We start from the raw sequence: 20,121 nt of genomic DNA, 5'->3' as shown, positions 1-20,121 counted from the left end.
GCTGAGGACGAGGTAATAAGATAGAACCAGCAAAGTCAATGGCAAGGCATGGGTGCATCCACACCAGAAGCTTGCGAGGCAGTGGCTGCATCCAAGGAAACCAGTTAATGCACTAACTCAGGGGAGGCAGTCAGGTCAAAATTAGGTTGTGAGGTTATTAACTCACAGGAAAGTCCAGAATAGGAATTTTAATTCGAAGCAGGATTCATTTATGGGGGTTCCGAAAGCTACCTATTTAATCATTAAATTAAATGCAAAACTTTGTTGATTATGAAACATTTTTGTTACATATCACAAGTATCAAATCCTAGTAATTATCTACAATTTAGTTCCAACATTTTGTGACTGTTAAGGGCACAGGACATAATCTTGACTGGACAAGATATTAGAACTGGGGAGAGGGGTTGTGATAGGGAAAGCCCAGAAGTTTAGATGTTAATGTGCATCTAAACTTGTGCATCTATTTCTCACCTCAGAAGCTGTGCTGATTAACGGGCTTCGCTGCTTGTTAACTGGCGAATCTTTCAAGAAGCTCAGAGGAGCCGATAGAAATCGTGTTTCGTGAATAGTGATAGTGTGGTTGGGTGTGGAGGGGCAGTGGTGTAAAATTTTGGGCAGAGTTAGTACTGGGAGGTTTTGTAGTGTCCTGAAAAGTTTGCGAAAGGTGAAGCTAATTGCAAAAGTATTGAAGAAAGCAGGTTTTGCTTCGTTTGTTAGGGAGGACCTCTATTGCCACTTGCAATTTACAAGTTGGAGAGGCAGTTAACTCTTAAATGTAGTCAGAGGCAAATTAAGATTTATCAAGGCCCTCAGAAACAAAGATTCTTCCAAATTACAAGGCTCCCCACACCCCATCATGGGTGTGATTTGTTGTGAGCAGAGTTTAGGGCTTGTGCAAGGGATACAAAGTATACCAATGTACAAAATCCTTGGAAAAGCACAGGCTGAATGGGCCATACTGTATCCTCTAACTTTAATACTGTATACAATTATATTAAGTAAATAGAAGAGAAATGAAGGTCCAATACTATACCTACGTTGCCTGAAACTTCCTGAAATCTGATCATTTTTTGAAAGCATACACAAGGGCACCCTGTTGTTCAGGGACAAACTCCAAAGGCAATGCTCAACTTTCATCTTCCTCTCAAAGAGAGCAAACATTTCTCACTAAGTCAGGAAGCTGGACACATTTCCTGATCTATCCACCACAATAATCACTGTCGTTAACACCACCCACTTTATCTGGGAATCTGCTCCGAGCTCTGTCATGGCAATAGATTTCCAGAAGAACCTTTCAAAGTTTCCTTGATTATAAATGTAACCATCATTAAATTGTGAGAATCACTCACGTATAATTGATCAGAAAAGGTCGAGCATCTTGGAAGGCACTGATCTTCTTTGACAGATATAAAGAAAGCCACTTCCTAAACAATCCACCACCTGCCCCACCTGTGGCAAACCTGTGGGTCTCGCATTGGCCTCATCAGCTTCCTCTGATCACACACACAGAACTGGAGTGGAAATAAGTTATCCTCAGCCCCGAGGAAACGTCTGTACTGTGACCCCCGCCCCAACTAACAACCCACCTCAACTCTGTTAAAAATGGATGTGGATGGTTTGCAGGCAGATTTAATTTTTTTTAACTATTCACTTCCTATCAGTCCACCCATCTTGGGGGGGGGGGGGGAGGAATTGTTAAAATTGTCTTTATGCTATCAGTTATAAAAGCGCCATAACATTTAAAAGGTGCTTGGATGGGTATATCGACAGGAAAGGTTTAGAGGGATATGGGCCAGACGTGGGCAAATGGGTCTAGCTTAGACGGGAATCTTGGTCAGCATGGACCAGATGGGCTGAAGGGCCTGTTTCTGTGCTGTATGTCTCTATAACTCTAACTGTTTTAAACAGTTTTTAGTACAATAATCTAATCTTGTACTTTGAGATTTCTAAACTGTTTGATCTTTAGCTATTTTTAACGATATTTTAAATTTTCATAATTTGCTTACAGTGTAGTAATTGGATTTCAACTTCTAGCAGCCTCTATTTATATCCTACGCTTATGCTCAAACATTTATTGTTGTAGTTATTTTCTTATAATTTGATTGGATAAGAAATACATTTGAAGAGCCAAATCTAGACCTCGGGAAAATGCCATTGTTGCAACACATATAACTGCAGAAGGAAATTAAATTCCCAAATGGATTTACATTTACAACAACAACATCTCAGTCCTGTGTTGCAGTACTGAGCATTTTGCTAAGAAAAAAAGAACCAAAAAAACAATTCAGAATGTTTATTTATCTTTCTTTCCTGCAGTCCTACAAATTACATTGAAATCAATAGACTCACAGGTAGTCTAACCTTCTCAACTCATCCTGCCATCTTGAAAGGTATGTATTTACATCCTCAAGTCCCTCTGTTCCTACATCCTTTAATACTGATCCACTTAATTTATATTATATTACCTCTCCTTATTCTACCTGCAAGATGAAACTCTCCATTGTGTTAAATTTCATATGCCTGACTTCTATTTACTTCATCAATCTATTTTTGCTTCTCCTGAAGTCTGTTATTATCTTCCTTGCTGTCTTTCTGTCATTTGTATCCTTTGAAATTATGTCTTACACTCCCATCTCTAAGTCAGTTATAAAGATCAAACAGAAAAGTAGTCATAACATTGTCCCCCGAGGACACCCAATCTACATTTCATTTCAATCTTATAAGCAACTGCTCAACACACCTTCTCTTTTCTAATCTATTAGCCATTAAAAAAATATTTTAGCCATTTCTCCTTTTGTCCTTGGCCTTCAGGTTTGCCAGATAATCTATTTTGTGGTGACCCTATGATTTTATAAGTGGCCTCCAGTAGTTCCTTTAAGAGTTGCAAGTTGGGCTGCACATTTGGGTTCATAGTCTGCCTGTTTGTATCTTAAAGTCTCAATCAGAGCCTTACAATCAGTGGTACATCCTTATCTGCCTATCTAAACATCTTCCCATCTGCCTCAAGTAAGTTTGATGCTGGCCTATCTAAAAATGCATCGAGATATCCTTGGAGTAATGAGGAAAGCCACCTTCTCCAACTGCCAGTCATACATCTATTCTGATTTCAATTATTGACTATCAATTAAAAATTACCCAATTAAAATTTTCAAACAATGTGCTGCCAATCACCAAAACATGTATTGAATATAATTTATTCCAAGTTGTTCTTAACAACTCTGCAAAAGGATTCTGAGTACTTAGTTTTATAATCCAGTATGTATTAACAACATTGACATTATAATTGAAGCTTTATCCAATATGCATTACAAATATTTCTGATATGATATAGATCACAACCTGTAGAATTCTTTCATTACAACAATCATTAAATTATGCTGGCCATCTGGACCAACCAGTTCCAGGAATTTACAATTAAGCTCATTTCTTACTAAACTATCAGATGCAAGGAAGAAACTGCCTCTAAAAGAAAAAAAAATAGCTCAAGCTGCAAGTTAAAATCTGAATAACTGCACTGATAACCAAATGTATAAAAAAGGTTAACTATTTGAGGTTGCAACAAAACTTAAAAGACCAAGTACAAATTTGTATTTGTTATGTGATTATTTGCTGACAATACAATCCATTATTACCGAATGAGAATGCAATTGATCGCGAATGTTAATACAATAACACTGATATAGTTTTGTAAAATAGAAGCAACAAGATTAGATTAAAAAATGTTTGCACTCAGCTTTGACAGTGAAAAAAATATTGTTTCTTATTTGCATGAAGATTTGGTAACTTATCACTTACAATCAAAACAACTTGGTGTTATTTGCAATCCTTTAAGCATAGTATAACCCAAGGTATCTCAGAAATAAACAACACACAAAAACAATAAAAAAAAACATGATAACAGTCGAAGAGAGATGCAAGAACTGATAACTTTAAAAGCTTGGTCAAAGCAATCTGGATAAGGGGAGTCATGGAAGAGAGAAAAGTGCAGCTGCAGAGAGCCTTATAGAAGGAATTCCAAAACCAGGTATAAGGCAGGTCTGTCAAATGTGGAGTGAAGGCAGTTGGGGAGGCACAAGAGCCTAGATTTGGAGCCCAGTTAGAACAATACAGCACAATACAGGACCTTCGGCCCACCATGTTGTGCCGACCTTCAAACCACTCCTAAGACTAACTAACCCCTTCCTCCCACATATCCCTCTATCTTAAATTCCTCCATATGCTTATCTAACAATCTCTTGAACCTGACCAACGTATCAGCCTCCACCACCACCCCAGGCAGCGTATTCCATGCACCAACCACTCTCTGACATCTCCCTTGAACTTCCCACCCATTACCTTAAAGCCATGCCCTCTTGTATTGAGCATTGGTGCCCTGGGAAAGAGGCGCTGGCTGTCCACTCCATCTAGTCCTCTTAATATCTTGTATACCTCTATCATGTCTCCCCTCATCCTCCTTCTCTCCAATGAGTAAAGCCCTAGCTCCTTTAGTCTCTCCTCATAATCCATACTTTAATCCAGGCAGCATCCTGGCAAATCTCCTCTGCACCCTCTCCAACGCCTCCACATCCTTTTATAATGAGGCGACCAGAACTGTACACAGTGCTCTAAGTGTGGTCTAACTAGAGTTTTGTAAAGCTGCATCATTACTTCGCGGCTCTTAAACTCAATCCCACGATTTATGAAAGCTAACACCCCATAAGCTTTCTTAACTACCCTATCCACCTGTGTGACAACTTTCAGTGATCTGTGGATATGAACCCCCAGATCCCCCTGCTCTTCTACACTGCCCAGAATCCTGCCATTTACCTTGTATTCCGCCTTGGAGTTTTTCCTTCCAAAGTGTAGAATACTCAGAGATCATTGTTGAAGATACACTTCTTTCAGGATATGAGTTGAGCTGTGAGCATACTGTTGTGTTCCATGCTGTGTGCAATTCTTTGCAGAAAACTTCAATACACACCCCAGAGTTATCAGCTGACAATATCAGATAATTCCTCATTTTATAATAACAGTCCAATCCTCAATCAGATACAGAAATAATAACATGGTTTTCATTAACGTCCATGAAAAGTTGAAAATTTCAGGCATGCCAGATAAAATGCAACCTTTCCAGGCGTGCAAGCAGGAAGCAGCAAATTGACAATTTAAGACAACAGAAAAAGGAAGATGGCTCATTTTGTGCCCTGGACAGAGTTTAAGTTGGAAAATGTCAGAAAAGTGTCTTTCTTGCACCAAATTGAAGAACTGAATACTGCAAGTGTTGATAACCTGAAACAAATGCAGAAAGTGAAACTAATACACAAATCAGTCAGCATCTGTGAAGAACACAAAGCAGAGCAGCAAGGTGGTGCAACAGTTAGTGGGGCTGCCTTACAGTGTGAGTGAGCAAGGTTTCATCCTGATCCTGGCTACAATCTATGTGGAGATTGCACATTCTCCCAGTAATTGTGTGGATTCCTGCTATGGTGTTCTAGTTCCTACTGCATCTTAAAAAGTATGCTGGTAGATTAATTAGCTGTTATATTTTATCCCTTAGTGTAGGCAAATGGCAAAGGATCAAAGGAGAGATAAAGGGCTACAGGGAAATAAGGAAGGGGGAATTAAACTATTGGGACTGCTGTGCTGGGGGTCAGCACAGGATGAATAGCTCCTTCTATGTTTAAGTAAGTGAGATTTAATAATGTTTTACATCCTTCATCCAACTGAAGGCTGAGAGATGGACTTGAATCTAGATTTATGCCTTTGGGCCATTTCATTTAATTTTGCACCTTGTGTTGTGATCTGATTACTAGGCTTCTGTTAATCATTGTTGAGTGATTCAAATGAACTGCCATGCACTGATGGTCTGTTTGTCTCTTGTAGGATTTATTCTGGTTGAGCTTCCTATGCTAAGGGGAGGCTGATAAATTGTTTGTTTATTTCATTGCCACTTTGTGTTCTTCCAATCATCTGTGCTTTGCCCTGTCCTTCACATTTGTTTTATTGTCCCCTTCAGCAACAGCATTCACTCACAAGCCCTTCATAGCAACAGTCTACACTTCCTTGCAATGTATGACAACCAACAGATTAAGATAAAACTACTATACAACATATTCACATTTGCCAATCAGCTGTGCTAGACACCACCTACCCTGGCATTTATAGAAACATAGAAAACCTACAGCACAATACAGGCCCTTTGGCCCACAAAGTTGTGCCAAACATGTCCCTACCTTAGAATTTACTAGGCTTACCCATAGCCCTCTATTTTTCTAAGCTCCATGTACCTATCCAAAAGTCTCTTAAATGACCCTATCGTATCCGCCTCCACCACCGTTGCCGGTAGCCCATTCCACGCACTCACCACTCTCTGAGTAAAATAAACTTATCCCTGACATCTCCTTTGTACCTACTCCCCAGTACCTTAAACTTGTGGCAACCATTTCAGCCCTGGAAAAAAGCCTCTGATTATCCACACGATCAATGCCTCTTATCATCCTGTACACCTCTATCAGGTCACCTCTCATCCTCTGTCGCTCCAAGGAGAAAAGGCCGAGTTAATTCAACCAGTTTTCATAAGGTATGCTCCCCAATCCAGGCAACATCCTTGTAAATCTCCTCTGCACCCTTTCTATGGCTTCCACATCCTTCCTATAGTGAGATCACAAGATCACAAGACAAGGGAGCAGAAGCAGGCCATTCGGCCCATCGAGTCTGCTCCAAGGAAAGGGAAATAGAAATGAGAAATGGGGAATGGGGGAAGAAGAAGAAAAAAAAACTATTCTAATCCCAATTTCCAGCCTTATCCCCATATCCCTTGATATCCTGACTATTTAGATATATATCTATCTCCTCCTTGAACGCCCCCACTGATCTGGCTTCCACTGCTGTACGTGGCAAGGAGTTCCACAAATTCACCACCCTCTGGCTAAAGAAATTTTTCCTCATCTCTGTTTTGAAACTGTACCCTCAAATTCTAAGATTATGCCCTCTGGTCCTGGACTCACCCACCAAGGGAAACAGCCTAGCCACATTTACTCTGTCCTTTCTGACCAGAACTGAGCACAGTAGTCCAAGTGGGGTCTGACCAGGGACCTATATAGCTGCAACATTACCTCTTGGCTCCTAAATTCAATTCCACAATTGATGAAGGACAATACACCATATGCCTTCTTAACCACAGAGTCAACCTGTGCAGCTGCTTTGAGCGTCCTATGGACTAGGACCCCAAGATCCCTCTGATCCTCCACACTGCCAAGAGTCTTAGCATTAATACTACACTCTGCCATCATATGTGACCTACCAAAATGAATCAGCTCACACTTATCTGGGTTAAACTCTATCTGCCACTTCTCAGCCCAGTTTTGCATCCTATGTCCCGCTGTAACCTTTGACTGCCCTCCACACTATCCACAACACCTCCAACCTTTGTGTCATCAGCAAACTTACTAACCCATCCCTCCACTTCCTCATCCAGGTCGTTTATAAAAATCACAAAGAGTAAGGGTCCCAGAACAGATCCCTGAGGCACACCACTGGTCGCTGACCTCCATGCAGAATATTGTCACGAACCAGCAACAAAAGAAACACACTGAGCATGATTCAGTGTTAAAAACTATTTTATTAATCACTACTTATGATAATACGTAAAATAAAAGTAAAAATGTTAGTATGTTAGAATTCAAAAATGTTAAACCTCGAACGTTAACCCCAAAACTAAACTCGTCGTGTGTGTGTGTGACAAAGTCCAAAACTCCCAGTTCCGGAATGGTTCTTAAAGTTCAGTTCCGCAAGCCATAAGGTGAAACATGAGCAAGGGCTTCTTCAACAACCACCGTTGTCTGAAGATAAGACGTAGACGTAGAGAAACATAGGGAGAGTAAATACGAAATCCAAATGTTCCATGATGGAACCCAAACGACACTCCAGCGTTTACTCGGTAGTGACTTCCTCACCCCGAAAAGCATCCGAATCGTGGTCGTCCACACACAAATACCTGTTTCCTTCTACAGGTCAGCAACAAAGTGAACTCCACCGGATTACTTCCAACTTCCAAGTATGGATTTCAGTAGCAAACACAGTTATTGTTTCTCATCCATCGATAGAGAAAACAAGCAGGCTGGTGTCTCTCTCCCTTCTCTCTCTCTCTCTCCTTCTTCTTCTTCTTCAACAACGTCATTACGTTCTTTATCTTCTATTGACGTAAGCACGCCCCACACACACATACACACACACTCTCTATCTTAAAGGGACTTTCACTGAGTCCGTAACAATATGACCTGTCAACAACCACTCTTTGCCTTCTGTGGGCAAGCCAGTTATGGATCCACTTTGCAATGTCCCCTTGGATCCCATGCCTCCTTACTTTTTCAATAAGCCTTGCATGGGGTACCTTATCAAATGCCTTGCTGAAATCCATATACACTACATCTACTGCTCTTCCTTCATCAATGTGTTTAGTCACATCCTCAAAAAATTCAATCAGGCTCGTAAGGCAGGACCTGCCCTTGACAAAGCCATGGAAAAGCTATTGAAATTCCATACAGATTATGGCGATTGTATGAGGAAATGGGGCTGCTATAAAATCAGAATTTTAAGTAAATTCTTCTCCCCTTTAAGGACTTCAAAAATATGCAGCATTTTTTGACAAACTGTCCCATTCCATGTGACCTTGAGCTGCTTGATCACTTTGCAGAAGGTATATGGTTTGGGTTAATTTAAGGATCAGATCATGAAGTTTGAATTCTTTACAAAGCAAAGCTTGAAGTTTGTGCTATTACTTGCAATCAGTGTACAACAGAAGTGAAGGTAAATATTTAAGTGTAATTCCATATGAATATTAAATAATGCTATAACCAAAGAGGCTAGGAGTTCTACCATCAAAAATAAACAATGAAGAGCAATACAGAAGTAGTACTAAAACAGGTACAAAATCTTATCTTGGAGGGCAGACTGTCTCCTATCCCTCCCAAGCCTTCCAACTCTCAGGCCCAGTTAATCTTAACTGTTTGATCAGTTTCTTACTGTAAGTCAATGGACCCTGCCTCCAGATCCCATGGATTTCTCTTAAGAATGTTGAATGATGAATAATACTTGCCTTGAATAACATTTTCTCTTTGCTTACTCTTTCCCTAAATGAATAATTTCAAGATCTTCATCACCTTTTTTTCCAAATATTAAAGATCGCTTTAATTTGGCTGTCTTTTCTGTAACAGTTTTGTTCATAACCTTTTGTTCATTTCCTCTGGTGCTATAACCAGAACTATTGAGTGTAAACCAGCGACACAAGAGATTCTGCAGATGCTGGAATCTGGAGCAATACACACAAAATGCTGGAGGAACTCAGTAACTCAGGCAGCATCTATGGAGGGAAATAAATAGTCAACGTTTTGGGTCGAGACCCTTCATCAGGACTGGAAAGGAAGAGGGCAGAAGCCAGAAGAAGGGCAGAAGCCAGAATAAGGTGAGGGGAAGGGGTGGAGCACAGGCTGGCAGGTGATAGGTGAGTCCAGGTGAGAGGGGGAAGGTAGGTGGGTGGGGGAGGGGGGGGTGAAAGGGAGTGATGTAAGAAGCTGCAAGGTGATAAATAGAAGAGGCTAAGGGCTGAAGAAGAAGGTATCCAGTGGGAGAGTACAGTAGACCGTGGAATAAAGAGAAGGAAATGGGGAATGGATGGGCAGGCCATGAGGGCGGAGGAGGTTAAAGAGAAGGGGTGATGGGGCCACAGGAATGAGGGAAAACAAACTGAAGGAAGTGTGTGAGTGTGCGAGTGTATACCTGTACTTAGTACTGACACATTATCCTCCTCTGGGAGTGTTTCTCCATCCTACTGACTCTCCATGAGGCATGTTAGCTTTCATACCCCTGCCAGAGACAGCACGGTTTGCTTCACAAAATCTGTCTTGTGTATTCTGTCCTGTGGCTGAGAATTATTTAATTATTTTGTCATCGTAAAGTTGACTCAATAATATGGACAGAGATCACAGATATTATTTGCTGGTTGATGGGAGCTGCAAAAGCTGAAAGGGACATTCCCAAAGCCAAACCTAAATCACCCTGATTCCATAAGTGTTGTTCATCTTGTTCATCTGTTCATGCATAGCTGCCAATTGCAATTATAAGTGAGGAAGACCTCTAACTTAATATCCTAAGGGAAATTTCTGTAGAAATTTGTTCTGATTTTCAGACATAGTCAATTAAATTCTAAAATATTCATAATGGGGCTGATTTTGCAGATAGCAACAAGCCCCATTAGCTTGCTGCTGACCTTGGGAAAAATTGATGAAAGTACCTCTGACAATCTTCTCAGGATGAATATGGAAACTGCCAGGAGGTTTCTCCATAATAAAGCAGTGTGCCTCAAAACAGCTTCCGATATCATACAGAGCATCACTTTAGGATAGCCAAATCAAGACCACCCACAATATGAATAAAAATGAAATAAATGAAAAGACTTACCCAAAACTGTCTTTTGAAGAACATACAATTTTTCTGAGCCATTCAAGACTATGTTAAAACCATTAAAAGTAATTAAACAACAAACTTAAATAATGTAAACATTTGAATAGACTCAACCTTAGCAAATAATACAAGTTTCAAAAACTTGTAATTTCTCTTATACACTTCAAGCACTTCCAAACAGCTTCAAACACTTCAGAATACCTAAATTAACAAGGTGATAAAGATTTAAGAAATAAAATGGAAAGATTTCGAATAATATTTTAAACTTATTACTTTTTAGAAAATCAACCGTTCGGACCAAGTAGAGAACACGTTTTGCAAATCTTTGGATCGAGTGCAAAGAATACACGAGGTAAATGTGGAACATATCCCTCTCCCATGCTGAAATCCACGAAGAATCCACTGTTGGAGCACTGCTTGTTGCCCAGTGAAATGAGCTAAAAAGCAGGAAATAAAATTTGTACCACAATAATGCCAAGCATTGTCTATCTCCAACAACAAATAGTCTAACCTCTTCCTCTTAATACTCAACGACATTCCATCCAGCATCAGTGCACAGTGGTTGCCGTGTGCACTATCTCAAAATACATAGAAGCTACTCGGTAAGACTACTCCTACAGCACCTCCCAAACTTGAGACATGGAAATGCCACATCTACATGCCTCCCTCCAGGTCACACCCACCTTAACTTGTAAATATATCATTCCTTCGTCATCAAAGGGTCTAAATCCTGGAACTCCCAACCTAATGTGAATGTGGGTGTACCTTCACTAGAAGGACTGCAGCAGTTCAAGTATATGGCTCTCCACCATCTTCTCAAGGGCAATAAATGCTGGCTTTGACAGCTATACGTACATATGAAAAGTTGAATAAAAGAACCCCCCAGATTTATGCAGTTACCCAGGTGTATCCACAAATCCTGAAATTTTGTCAATTACAAGAGATAATAGCAGTGATGGCAACACTTTTGCTCCCATTCTGTAAAATCTAAGTTAATATAAGTATATCTTCAAGTTAAAGAATATTACAAAAATGTTAATAATTCACTTATGTCAGAACATTGTTTGCTAACATCTAGGAATGTCAAAAAATACAATTGACATTTATTGCTTTAGAACTAAAAAGAAGTAATTCTTTTATTTATGAGTGATTTCCCACGCTATGAGAACAAAATATATATTTTATACAACGCATTATACATTTAAAATTACTTAAGCTTTATATTTTAGTTATAATCTGCTGTAATAAGACCAGGAATCATGCCGTATATGAGGAAATTATCCAATTTTTATCTCCTTATCTGGGCATCATGTGGATTACATTTAAGAATTACAACATAACGAATATCTGTAAGTTTGTACTATGCAGATTTAAAATTAAGCTCCTACAATTAAAACCATACGTGTCATTCCTTCATTGAAACGAACAAACATTAGCTTTTTGAATCCGGCATTATTGCTTATATTTACTTCTTTAAATTCAGGGATGAGCTCAGGTGAGTGAGCCACAGGAGTTACATGGACCAGATGGCTAGGTACTGAGATTCGCAAATGTTAGGATTACCCTGGTGTGGGGAAGGGTCAAGATTTTGGCTGTGAGCATAAACAATGTAAATCACTTTAACAAACAGTCATCACGATACCCTCTGGTAACAGCTTACTGTGTACTTGCAGTCTGAAAAGTTCCATTATGCCATCATCTTGCCTGACAACATGGGAGAACAATAGCCACAAAGAGTGCAATAGAAAACAGAGATATCAGCATTGTCCCTACCCTGCAATTTTCAACACTTAGAACATTCATTCATTTTGACACTATTAAAAGTGACCCTGACACGTATGAATAAATTGCCTATTCAGCCAGTTTATTTATCTATAATGGTTCATGAGGATAAATTATAGTCAACAAGCAGCAATAAGTACATCAGGCACACTGATACCCTCAGAGGTCAGCATTCTTCGTGCTTGTTTCCTATTTTTCAGTTATCTTACAAATAGATTTTGAAACTAAACGTAACTATTCCAATTCTCCCTGTTCCTCTTTCTACCTTTGCCTTAAAGTTGCTGAAAGACTGGAAAAATAAAATTGATCACCAGAGTAGTTTCAGACTTCCAATGACAAGTACCACAAGTGAACAGATATTAAAATTGCATGAGTTGAGAACATTCCCATCACCTGTACTGTAGGGCTGATCATTCATGAGCAAACTCCCTGATAGGGTAACGTACCTGAGGGATACTGCGCCAGGTCCATAGATCTCTCTCACGGCTGCCAGGTCAGCTTCAAGCTGTGGGTGTTTATGAAGTTCGCCATCATAGTTTCCCTGAAATCATAATTGCAACTTAGTTAGTGTGCACTTAACCCAAAGAAGTGTAGATTGTGACAAATGAAAACTTTTCACTCAGAAAGCAAATTGTTTTCTTATTTAAGACAAAATAAGATATTATGTACAGAAGTCTATCTAGCGTATTAAGTTGATGATTTCATTCTTTAACAAACCCAACAGTTTTTCTTCAGGCTTGAAAGAATATTTTGAATGCCTGAGATTCTTTCCTGTGAACATTCTTTTAGTTCAGGAGAGATTGGCCTTCACAATTACTGCTTATAGCTCTTGTCCAGTTTCCATGCTTCTGGAAGTTTATAGTTACCAACAGCATACTTTTCAGATATGAACACACAGAAGGATAGGAGTAAACCATCTCACCCAGGAACAGATCCCACACTGTTGTAGTATTCACATGTGCCTATCTAACTGCCCCACCAGCACCACCTCCCCCCCCCCCCCCCCCCCCCCAATCACAGTCTGGAAAAATGTAAAAACAGGAGGCAAAACAAGAAACTAAATGAGGAAAACCACAAAACTGCAGATGCTGGACATCTTAAATAAAAACAGGTCGGGCAGCATTTGCAGAGAGAAAAACAAAAGTTAATATGTTAGGCCAATGACCTTTCCAGCATTTTCTCTTGGCAAATCAAATTACAGAGTAGAAAGAAAAATGTGCCTGTCTATCCAGAACAGAATGGGTGAACATGCCACCTGTGGCATCTGTTAACAACATTGTGTTTAGATTGCTCCTTTCACAGCCTGAGGGTGTCTCAAATCATTTTTCAACTAATGATCCACTGTTAATCCACTCCAGACTGATAAGACCGGCAAGAGTTGAAAAGGCCAGATGCCAACTGAAAAACAACAAGGCCTCAGTAGCAGATGGTAGCCCTGCTGAAGCTCAAAAACTTGGCAGAAAGGGATTTCAGTCATAAATTCACAACCTTATTTCCTAAGTCTGGGAATAGGAGGATATGGCAGGGACCTTGGAAATGCCATAATTGTGACCATCTTCCAGAAAGAGAATAAATCTGATTGCAGTAACTACAGAGTGGTCACCCTGCTGTCTGTCACAGGCGAAGTCATCACTGGGTCCTCCTCAACCACCTCCTCCCAGTGACAGATGTGAGCTCCCTGAAACACAATGTGGATTCCATTCATCTAGAGACACAGTGGACATGATCTTCAGTGAGACACATCCAAGAGAAGTGTAGGCAGTAACATTACATCCTTGATATCACAATGGCTTTGATTCCATCAATTGAGAGGGATTATGGAGAATTCTTCACAAATTTGGCTGGTGCAAAAATTTCACAGTGTCATGGAGTTGAATGGAACAGAAAATGGCCCACTGGGCACCACTTGTCTGTACCTAACATCTGCAACCTGATGGCAAGTAAGCCATGATTTTAGTCAACAGGTGAACAACAAAACAAATCTGAGTGGAGACCGGTGTCAAGCTAGGCTGTATCATTGCCCCAATGCTTTTTGCAGTTTTTCTCACCTCAAAATTTCAACACACATCCAGCAAGCTCCTTGCTGGAGTGATGCTAGTTTATAGGACTATATAGTTCAAGCAATGTTGTCTTTACTCCAGAACCAAGACCATTCCAAACTCAAATCACTGAACTGCAATACACAGACAACACTTGCACATTTGTGTGTTTGGAGGCCAAGCTCCGAGTTACACATGAGAGAACGTGCCATGTATTTAAAAATCAGTGAAATAAAGATTCTCTCCCAACTTGTCCCTGCTGTACAACAACAACCCCGACAATAAAGATCCACAACACGACCCTGGAAGACATGGATTATTTCTTAGATCTCGGAGTCATCTTTCAATGAAGGCAGAGATCAGTGGTGAAATTCACTACTACCTTCAGTGCACCAGCCAACAGAGGAAACAAGAGTCTCAAGGACTAGACACAAAGCTCATGATCTGCTTGGCAGCAGTGATCCCTGCCCTCCCATATACTTCTGTGACTTTGTCTACATACAGTAGGCACCTCAAAGCACTGAAGAGATACCACTGACTCTGCAAAATACTCCAAATCTACTGTCAAATCTAACCAATATCAGTGTCCTCTCAGAACAACAGACCCAGCACTGAGGCCCTACCCAAACTCAGTTATCTCTGGTCACTTCATTCACCAAACTCCCAAAACAAAAACTCTTTTCTAAGCTCCAACTCAGCAAGATGTGGAAGGATGTTCTCAATCTCCTTGAAAAAGTGCAACATCCCCACTGACTATGGGAATCTGTGGCCTGTTAGCACTCAAAGTGGTGATGGAGAATTCGGGATAGTTTTGAGAACCTCAAATCCATACCACCTTCAAAACTACCCAACCACTTGCCTCGTTGAGCACCTCTTTCCCCACCTGTGGTATGGACAGCAGATCCCACCTTCACCTATCATTCCCCCTCAGAATGGAATGGAAGCAAACGATCCTCAACCCCAGAGAACTGCCCGAGAAGAAGCACTATTGTGATAGAGCCACAGATGTCACATAAGAGAAGCAGAAGCCAATTTATGTGTAACAACGTCCTGGAATTGGCATTGTGATGATGTCCAGATAATCTGGTTTTAGGTGTAGGTGTCAGGTTAAATTCCATACAGGGAATACTTTATAAATTCTTCGCGACCGACTATTGCACATCTCATCCCCACAGCTAAAAATAGCAGTCTTCATTAGAAACTCAGCTGGATCTTAATTGTAGGGAATCCTTTCTCACTAATTCCATGGATGAAAGTATGTAATGTTTTCAGGGATGGAAAACTATGGGATGTGAGATAATTGAATTCCAGAAGGACATCCCAGGTGCTGATCCGCCACTCAGGTGGGTGAGTTACTGCGGACCATTTTGTGATCTGATCTCAAGTAAGTCTTTCTCATCAACTGCACATCATAAATGGACATCTTGCGGCAACTTGCAGCTCCAGGTTAATACAATTTAGGCATGCAAAACATGTTCTGGTCAGTAATATTGGCCCTGGAGGGCAATGTATTGTCTGTGGTAGGGGAAGGAGAGATACCAGCTTGATTGACCTCCAGAGTTTTAGCGGAATCAGAAAAAAAAGATACAACACTGCTCTTTCCATCTCCATAAAACATAACCTTGAGCTTTTCTGCTTCATCACTGGAATGAGCTGTGGCTATGCTTTTAAAGACTACTGCTTGGGTTATTCAATGGCAAGGAGTATGGGCAGAATATCTGCAGCGTGTGCTGTGCCTACTTGTTCACATACATGCAGCCAGGATCTGAGCAACATCACAGTACCTAGCAATAAGATCAGTGGATGCTGGAAATACTCAGAAGGTCAGGTAGCATCTGTGGAGCTAGAAGCAGATTTAATGCTCCAGGTCAATGATCTTTCTCAAGACTGTAATTTGTGCAATCAAAATGATTAAGACCTTGAAAGATCTGTTACACCCAATGTCCAGGGGAAGGCTCCTTGGAGAAATGGCAGCTGGTGATGAGCCCATTGATCCCATTTTGAGGCTTTTACTGCTTCATTAATGCTTCTTTGACTGGACTAAAATGAGCTCCCTGGCCAGTCATTAAAATCTGTGTGATGAGCATGAAAATTTAGCAGGATTAAGCCTTTCATGCTGAACCTTACAATTACTTGTCAGAAACTATCACCAGTTCCAATCTATTCCTCACCTGCGCTAAGCCGAAACATACTCTCATATTCTGCCTCAGGCATAGCTTCAAGATAAAACCTATTACTGACAACCATGCCAAACTCTCATTTTTCAAGAAGAAAATGCACAATTCATCAAGAAGAAATTTAGCTGCATAATGCATAGCCACCTACTGGGTTACAGCTGTGAACATGTCTATCACCATGTACATCCAAATAAGACAGATTACATTTCTGCTGTTACAAGATGGCAGTTCAAGGTCTAGTCCTAAATTAGAGTCATAGGGTTACACAGCACAGAAACAAGACCTTCGGCCCAACTAGTCCATGCCTACCAAGGTGCCTGCCTGAGCTTGTCCCATTTGCCTTCATTTGGCCCATATCCCTCTAAATCTTTCCTATCCATGTATCTGTCCAAATGTCTTTAAAGATCGTGATTGCACCCACTTCTACCACTTGTTCTGGCAGCTCATTTCACATAACATCCATCTTCTGTGTGAAGAAGCTGCCCCTCAGGCCCCCTTCAAATCTTTCCCATTTCACATTAAATCTATGCTCTCTGGTTTTAGACTCCTCTAAAAGGAAAAAGACTGTCACCATTCACCTTATTAATGCCTCTTATGATTTTATGTACCTCTACAAGGTTACGCCTCAGCCTCCCACGCTCCAGGGAAAAAAAAAATCATCTCTGTGAATCTTTTCTGCACCCTTTCTAGCTTAATAACATCCTTCCTATAGCCAGGTGAACAGAACTCCACACAATACTCCAAGTGTATTCTCACCAATGTCTTGTACAGTTGTAACGTGACATCCCAACTCTTGTACTCAGTGCCCTGACCAATGAAACTCTGACAGTGAAATAAGGTCTCAAGAATTTCTCACTGCTAGTAATTTGTATTTTTTTTAATGCATCTGAAAAATCTGAAAAGACAGCAAATTTGAACTAAAGTGACGTTATGTAAACCTTGTTAGGTCATAGTGGTTAACTGCACTATTGAAAATTTAAAGTATGGGCTTCAATTTTATTAGCAAATGCTGGCAATCGTCATTGGCCCTCCATCTGCAAATAGCCATGTGGATGATCCAGTTGATACACATGGTGTGTGGCGAAATTAAATTTTGAATAAATTTTTCTGAGTACGTGGAATATTGCCATATATTCAGAGCCAAAGGTATTTCTCACTCAGCTATTTTGAAGGGAAATGTATTTATAAAAAGTTTTCAGTAAATGTCTTTGTCTGTTTACAGATACCAAGTTTAATGACATTGGCTTTGTCCAAGTATCAGAATCTGCAGCTTTAATAAATAGCGGGAAGCAATTTTCTATCGTACTCACTTTCAGGAGTCAACATGGCCTCAATATGGGGCTGTATGGTGCCACGTTCTCATTTGCCATGTGATCCAGTTTCAATTAAAGGTCATTTATAAAGAGAAATAAGGGACTCATTGTTTTTTCTGCAGTATGTGATGTTCCTTCAGGTCCACTATGCATTTGGCATGCGAACACACAGAGGGGCCCAAATCGACATAACGGCATCTTACAGCATGCACCACGTGTCTAGACGCTGCTTTTGGGATTTTCACTGATGCAAACCTGGCCTGCGAAAGTTGTGGGTAACCTGCACAGATACAAATATTCATAGTTCCAGAAGGCCCAGTTTAGTGTTAGTCAAAGTGGACCTGTCTATAGCAACTAATATGGGGAATCAGTCTCTGATAAACCTTCATTCAGTAACATACACAGAGCATTCCCATTACGAGTATGAACCTTGTCAGATATCCCCCTTCAGCCTGAATCCCACTACCCCATCTCCTGAAGACCAATCTGCTGCCTGACTATCCCCCATTTCAATAGCCAACAATCTGCCTGTCTAATCCCCTCCGTCTGAATGCATCTGTCAATCAAACATCCACTTCATCACACTTTCAATCCCTGAAGATCTAACCCAATGATCCAGGTATCAATTCCCCCCAAGACCCTCATCCTGCCCCTCCACCACCGGACCGAAGAATTCCTTTTGATCCTTTTGATACTGCAGGTAATATATTTCAGAACCAAAGATTAACCTAAGGCTACTTAAAGTGAGTTTTTCCTTATGTCATTTTTGGATTAAAGTGTCTTTACCGCTGCCTTTAAATTTTTAGCCCTCCTATTGCTGTTTTACCAGTGAAAAATAAAGAGGGCAGCAATACCTCATTTTAAAGGTATGGCCACAATAATTTAAAAAGTTTATGTCTCAAGAAGTTTCTCACTTGGAATCCATAAATGAGTATTTCTAACTATTTTCTTAATGATGCAATTAAGAGAATAAATTTACAAGTTTAATAAAGTAAAATTAAAGATGGGGTGGACTCATATAGCTTTCGCACAAGACTAAACTTCTTTCCTGCCATCCTGTAAAGCTATATGATTCCACAATTTTAAAACAAATAGAGCAAGGCTTGGATTTAAACACAATGATGCTGGAAGAACTCAGCAGGCCAGGCAGCACCCGTGGAGAAAAGCAGGTGGTCAATGGTTCAGGTCAGGACCCTTCCTCAGGACCACCTGCTTTTCTCCACTGATGCTGCCTGGCCTGCTGAGTTCCTCCAGCATCATCGTGTTTTTCATCTAAGTTCCAGCATCTGCAGTCCTTTGGCTAAACCAATACATTCAAGCATTGAGAAACAATGTCCAAAGTAATACCCCCAAAGACCTATTTATCAATGCTGTTTCTTATTTTGTTTACAATATATTTGATAATGAGGAGCATCAATTTTGCTTTAAGAGTGCAGCTTTCAAATATTAATAATGTACGCAAGTTACTGAACAATCACATTTATTGAAGGATATACAACAAAATACACTAATCAGTGGTGTGTTAGGGAGAACCTAGCGGAAAAATACCCAAGACAGTAAAAACAAACATGGAATTATATTACTTTGAATATATAGACATCCTGGTTGTTATTACTGATTCAGTTATGATTTATTAAATAAATTGAAAATAGAAATACTTACCTCTTAAAATTAAATAACTAAAAATGCCCATTTTGTCAAATATTTATTATATAATGAAAAAAAAGCTGTAAACTGAACCAAAAATAATAACTGAATAATTCAAGCCCCATGCTTATTGTAGAAATTGTGGTAAACTCAATCTGCTGCCACATTTGCAGCTACGGGATATTAAGCACCTAACCAGTCAGTTAACAACATATCAATACTGTGCATTCCAGGCATATCACCACTCAAGCACTGAACAAATTCATTTTTGGTAAATAAATTCTAGATTTGCTGATACAAGCAGTCCGCACAACTATTAAATCATTGTACTGTTGAAAAATATTGCCACTAGAAGAAGGTTCAAGCTACACACAGAGAAAATTTCATTAGCACCTTTGTACTGCAGATCCATTCAACTTCAGGGATAGAAGATTGTGATAGGCATACTGCCCAATTCCTGAAGTGTGTTCGTTATGAGTTTCGAAAAGAGACTCATGTAACAACAAGAATTTTCCTGACCTGAAGCTTAGCTCTGTCTCTTTCACCACAGAATATGCCCACTCCGCTGTGCATTTCCAGTATTTTCTGTTTTTGTCAACGAGGCCTTACTTTGCTTTGGAGCTTGTCTTGTACTCAAGTAGGTGTGATCTAACTTGACTTTCTTTGAAGTTGTGGCAGCTCTGCCATTGTAACTTCACAGAAAGTATGCCAGAAATCCCTTTT

General features: G+C 40.1%; 1 protein-coding gene across 1 annotated transcript in view; it reads right to left on the bottom strand.

Moving 5' to 3' along the window:
* Positions 1-20,121, bottom strand: part of parp8 (poly (ADP-ribose) polymerase family, member 8) — a 292,103-nt gene that overhangs the window by 118,103 nt on the left and 153,879 nt on the right. The window contains exon 7 of the mRNA XM_052010563.1: positions 12,669-12,763. Coding sequence (XP_051866523.1) covers positions 12,669-12,763 — 95 coding nt within the window. The remainder of the gene's footprint in view (positions 1-12,668; positions 12,764-20,121) is intronic.

This window comes from Pristis pectinata, chromosome 2 (assembly GCF_009764475.1).
Source record: "Pristis pectinata isolate sPriPec2 chromosome 2, sPriPec2.1.pri, whole genome shotgun sequence".
Lineage (NCBI taxonomy): Eukaryota > Metazoa > Chordata > Chondrichthyes > Rhinopristiformes > Pristidae > Pristis > Pristis pectinata.
Note: the sequence above shows the minus strand (reverse complement) of the source record. Positions and strands in the feature narration are given on the sequence as shown.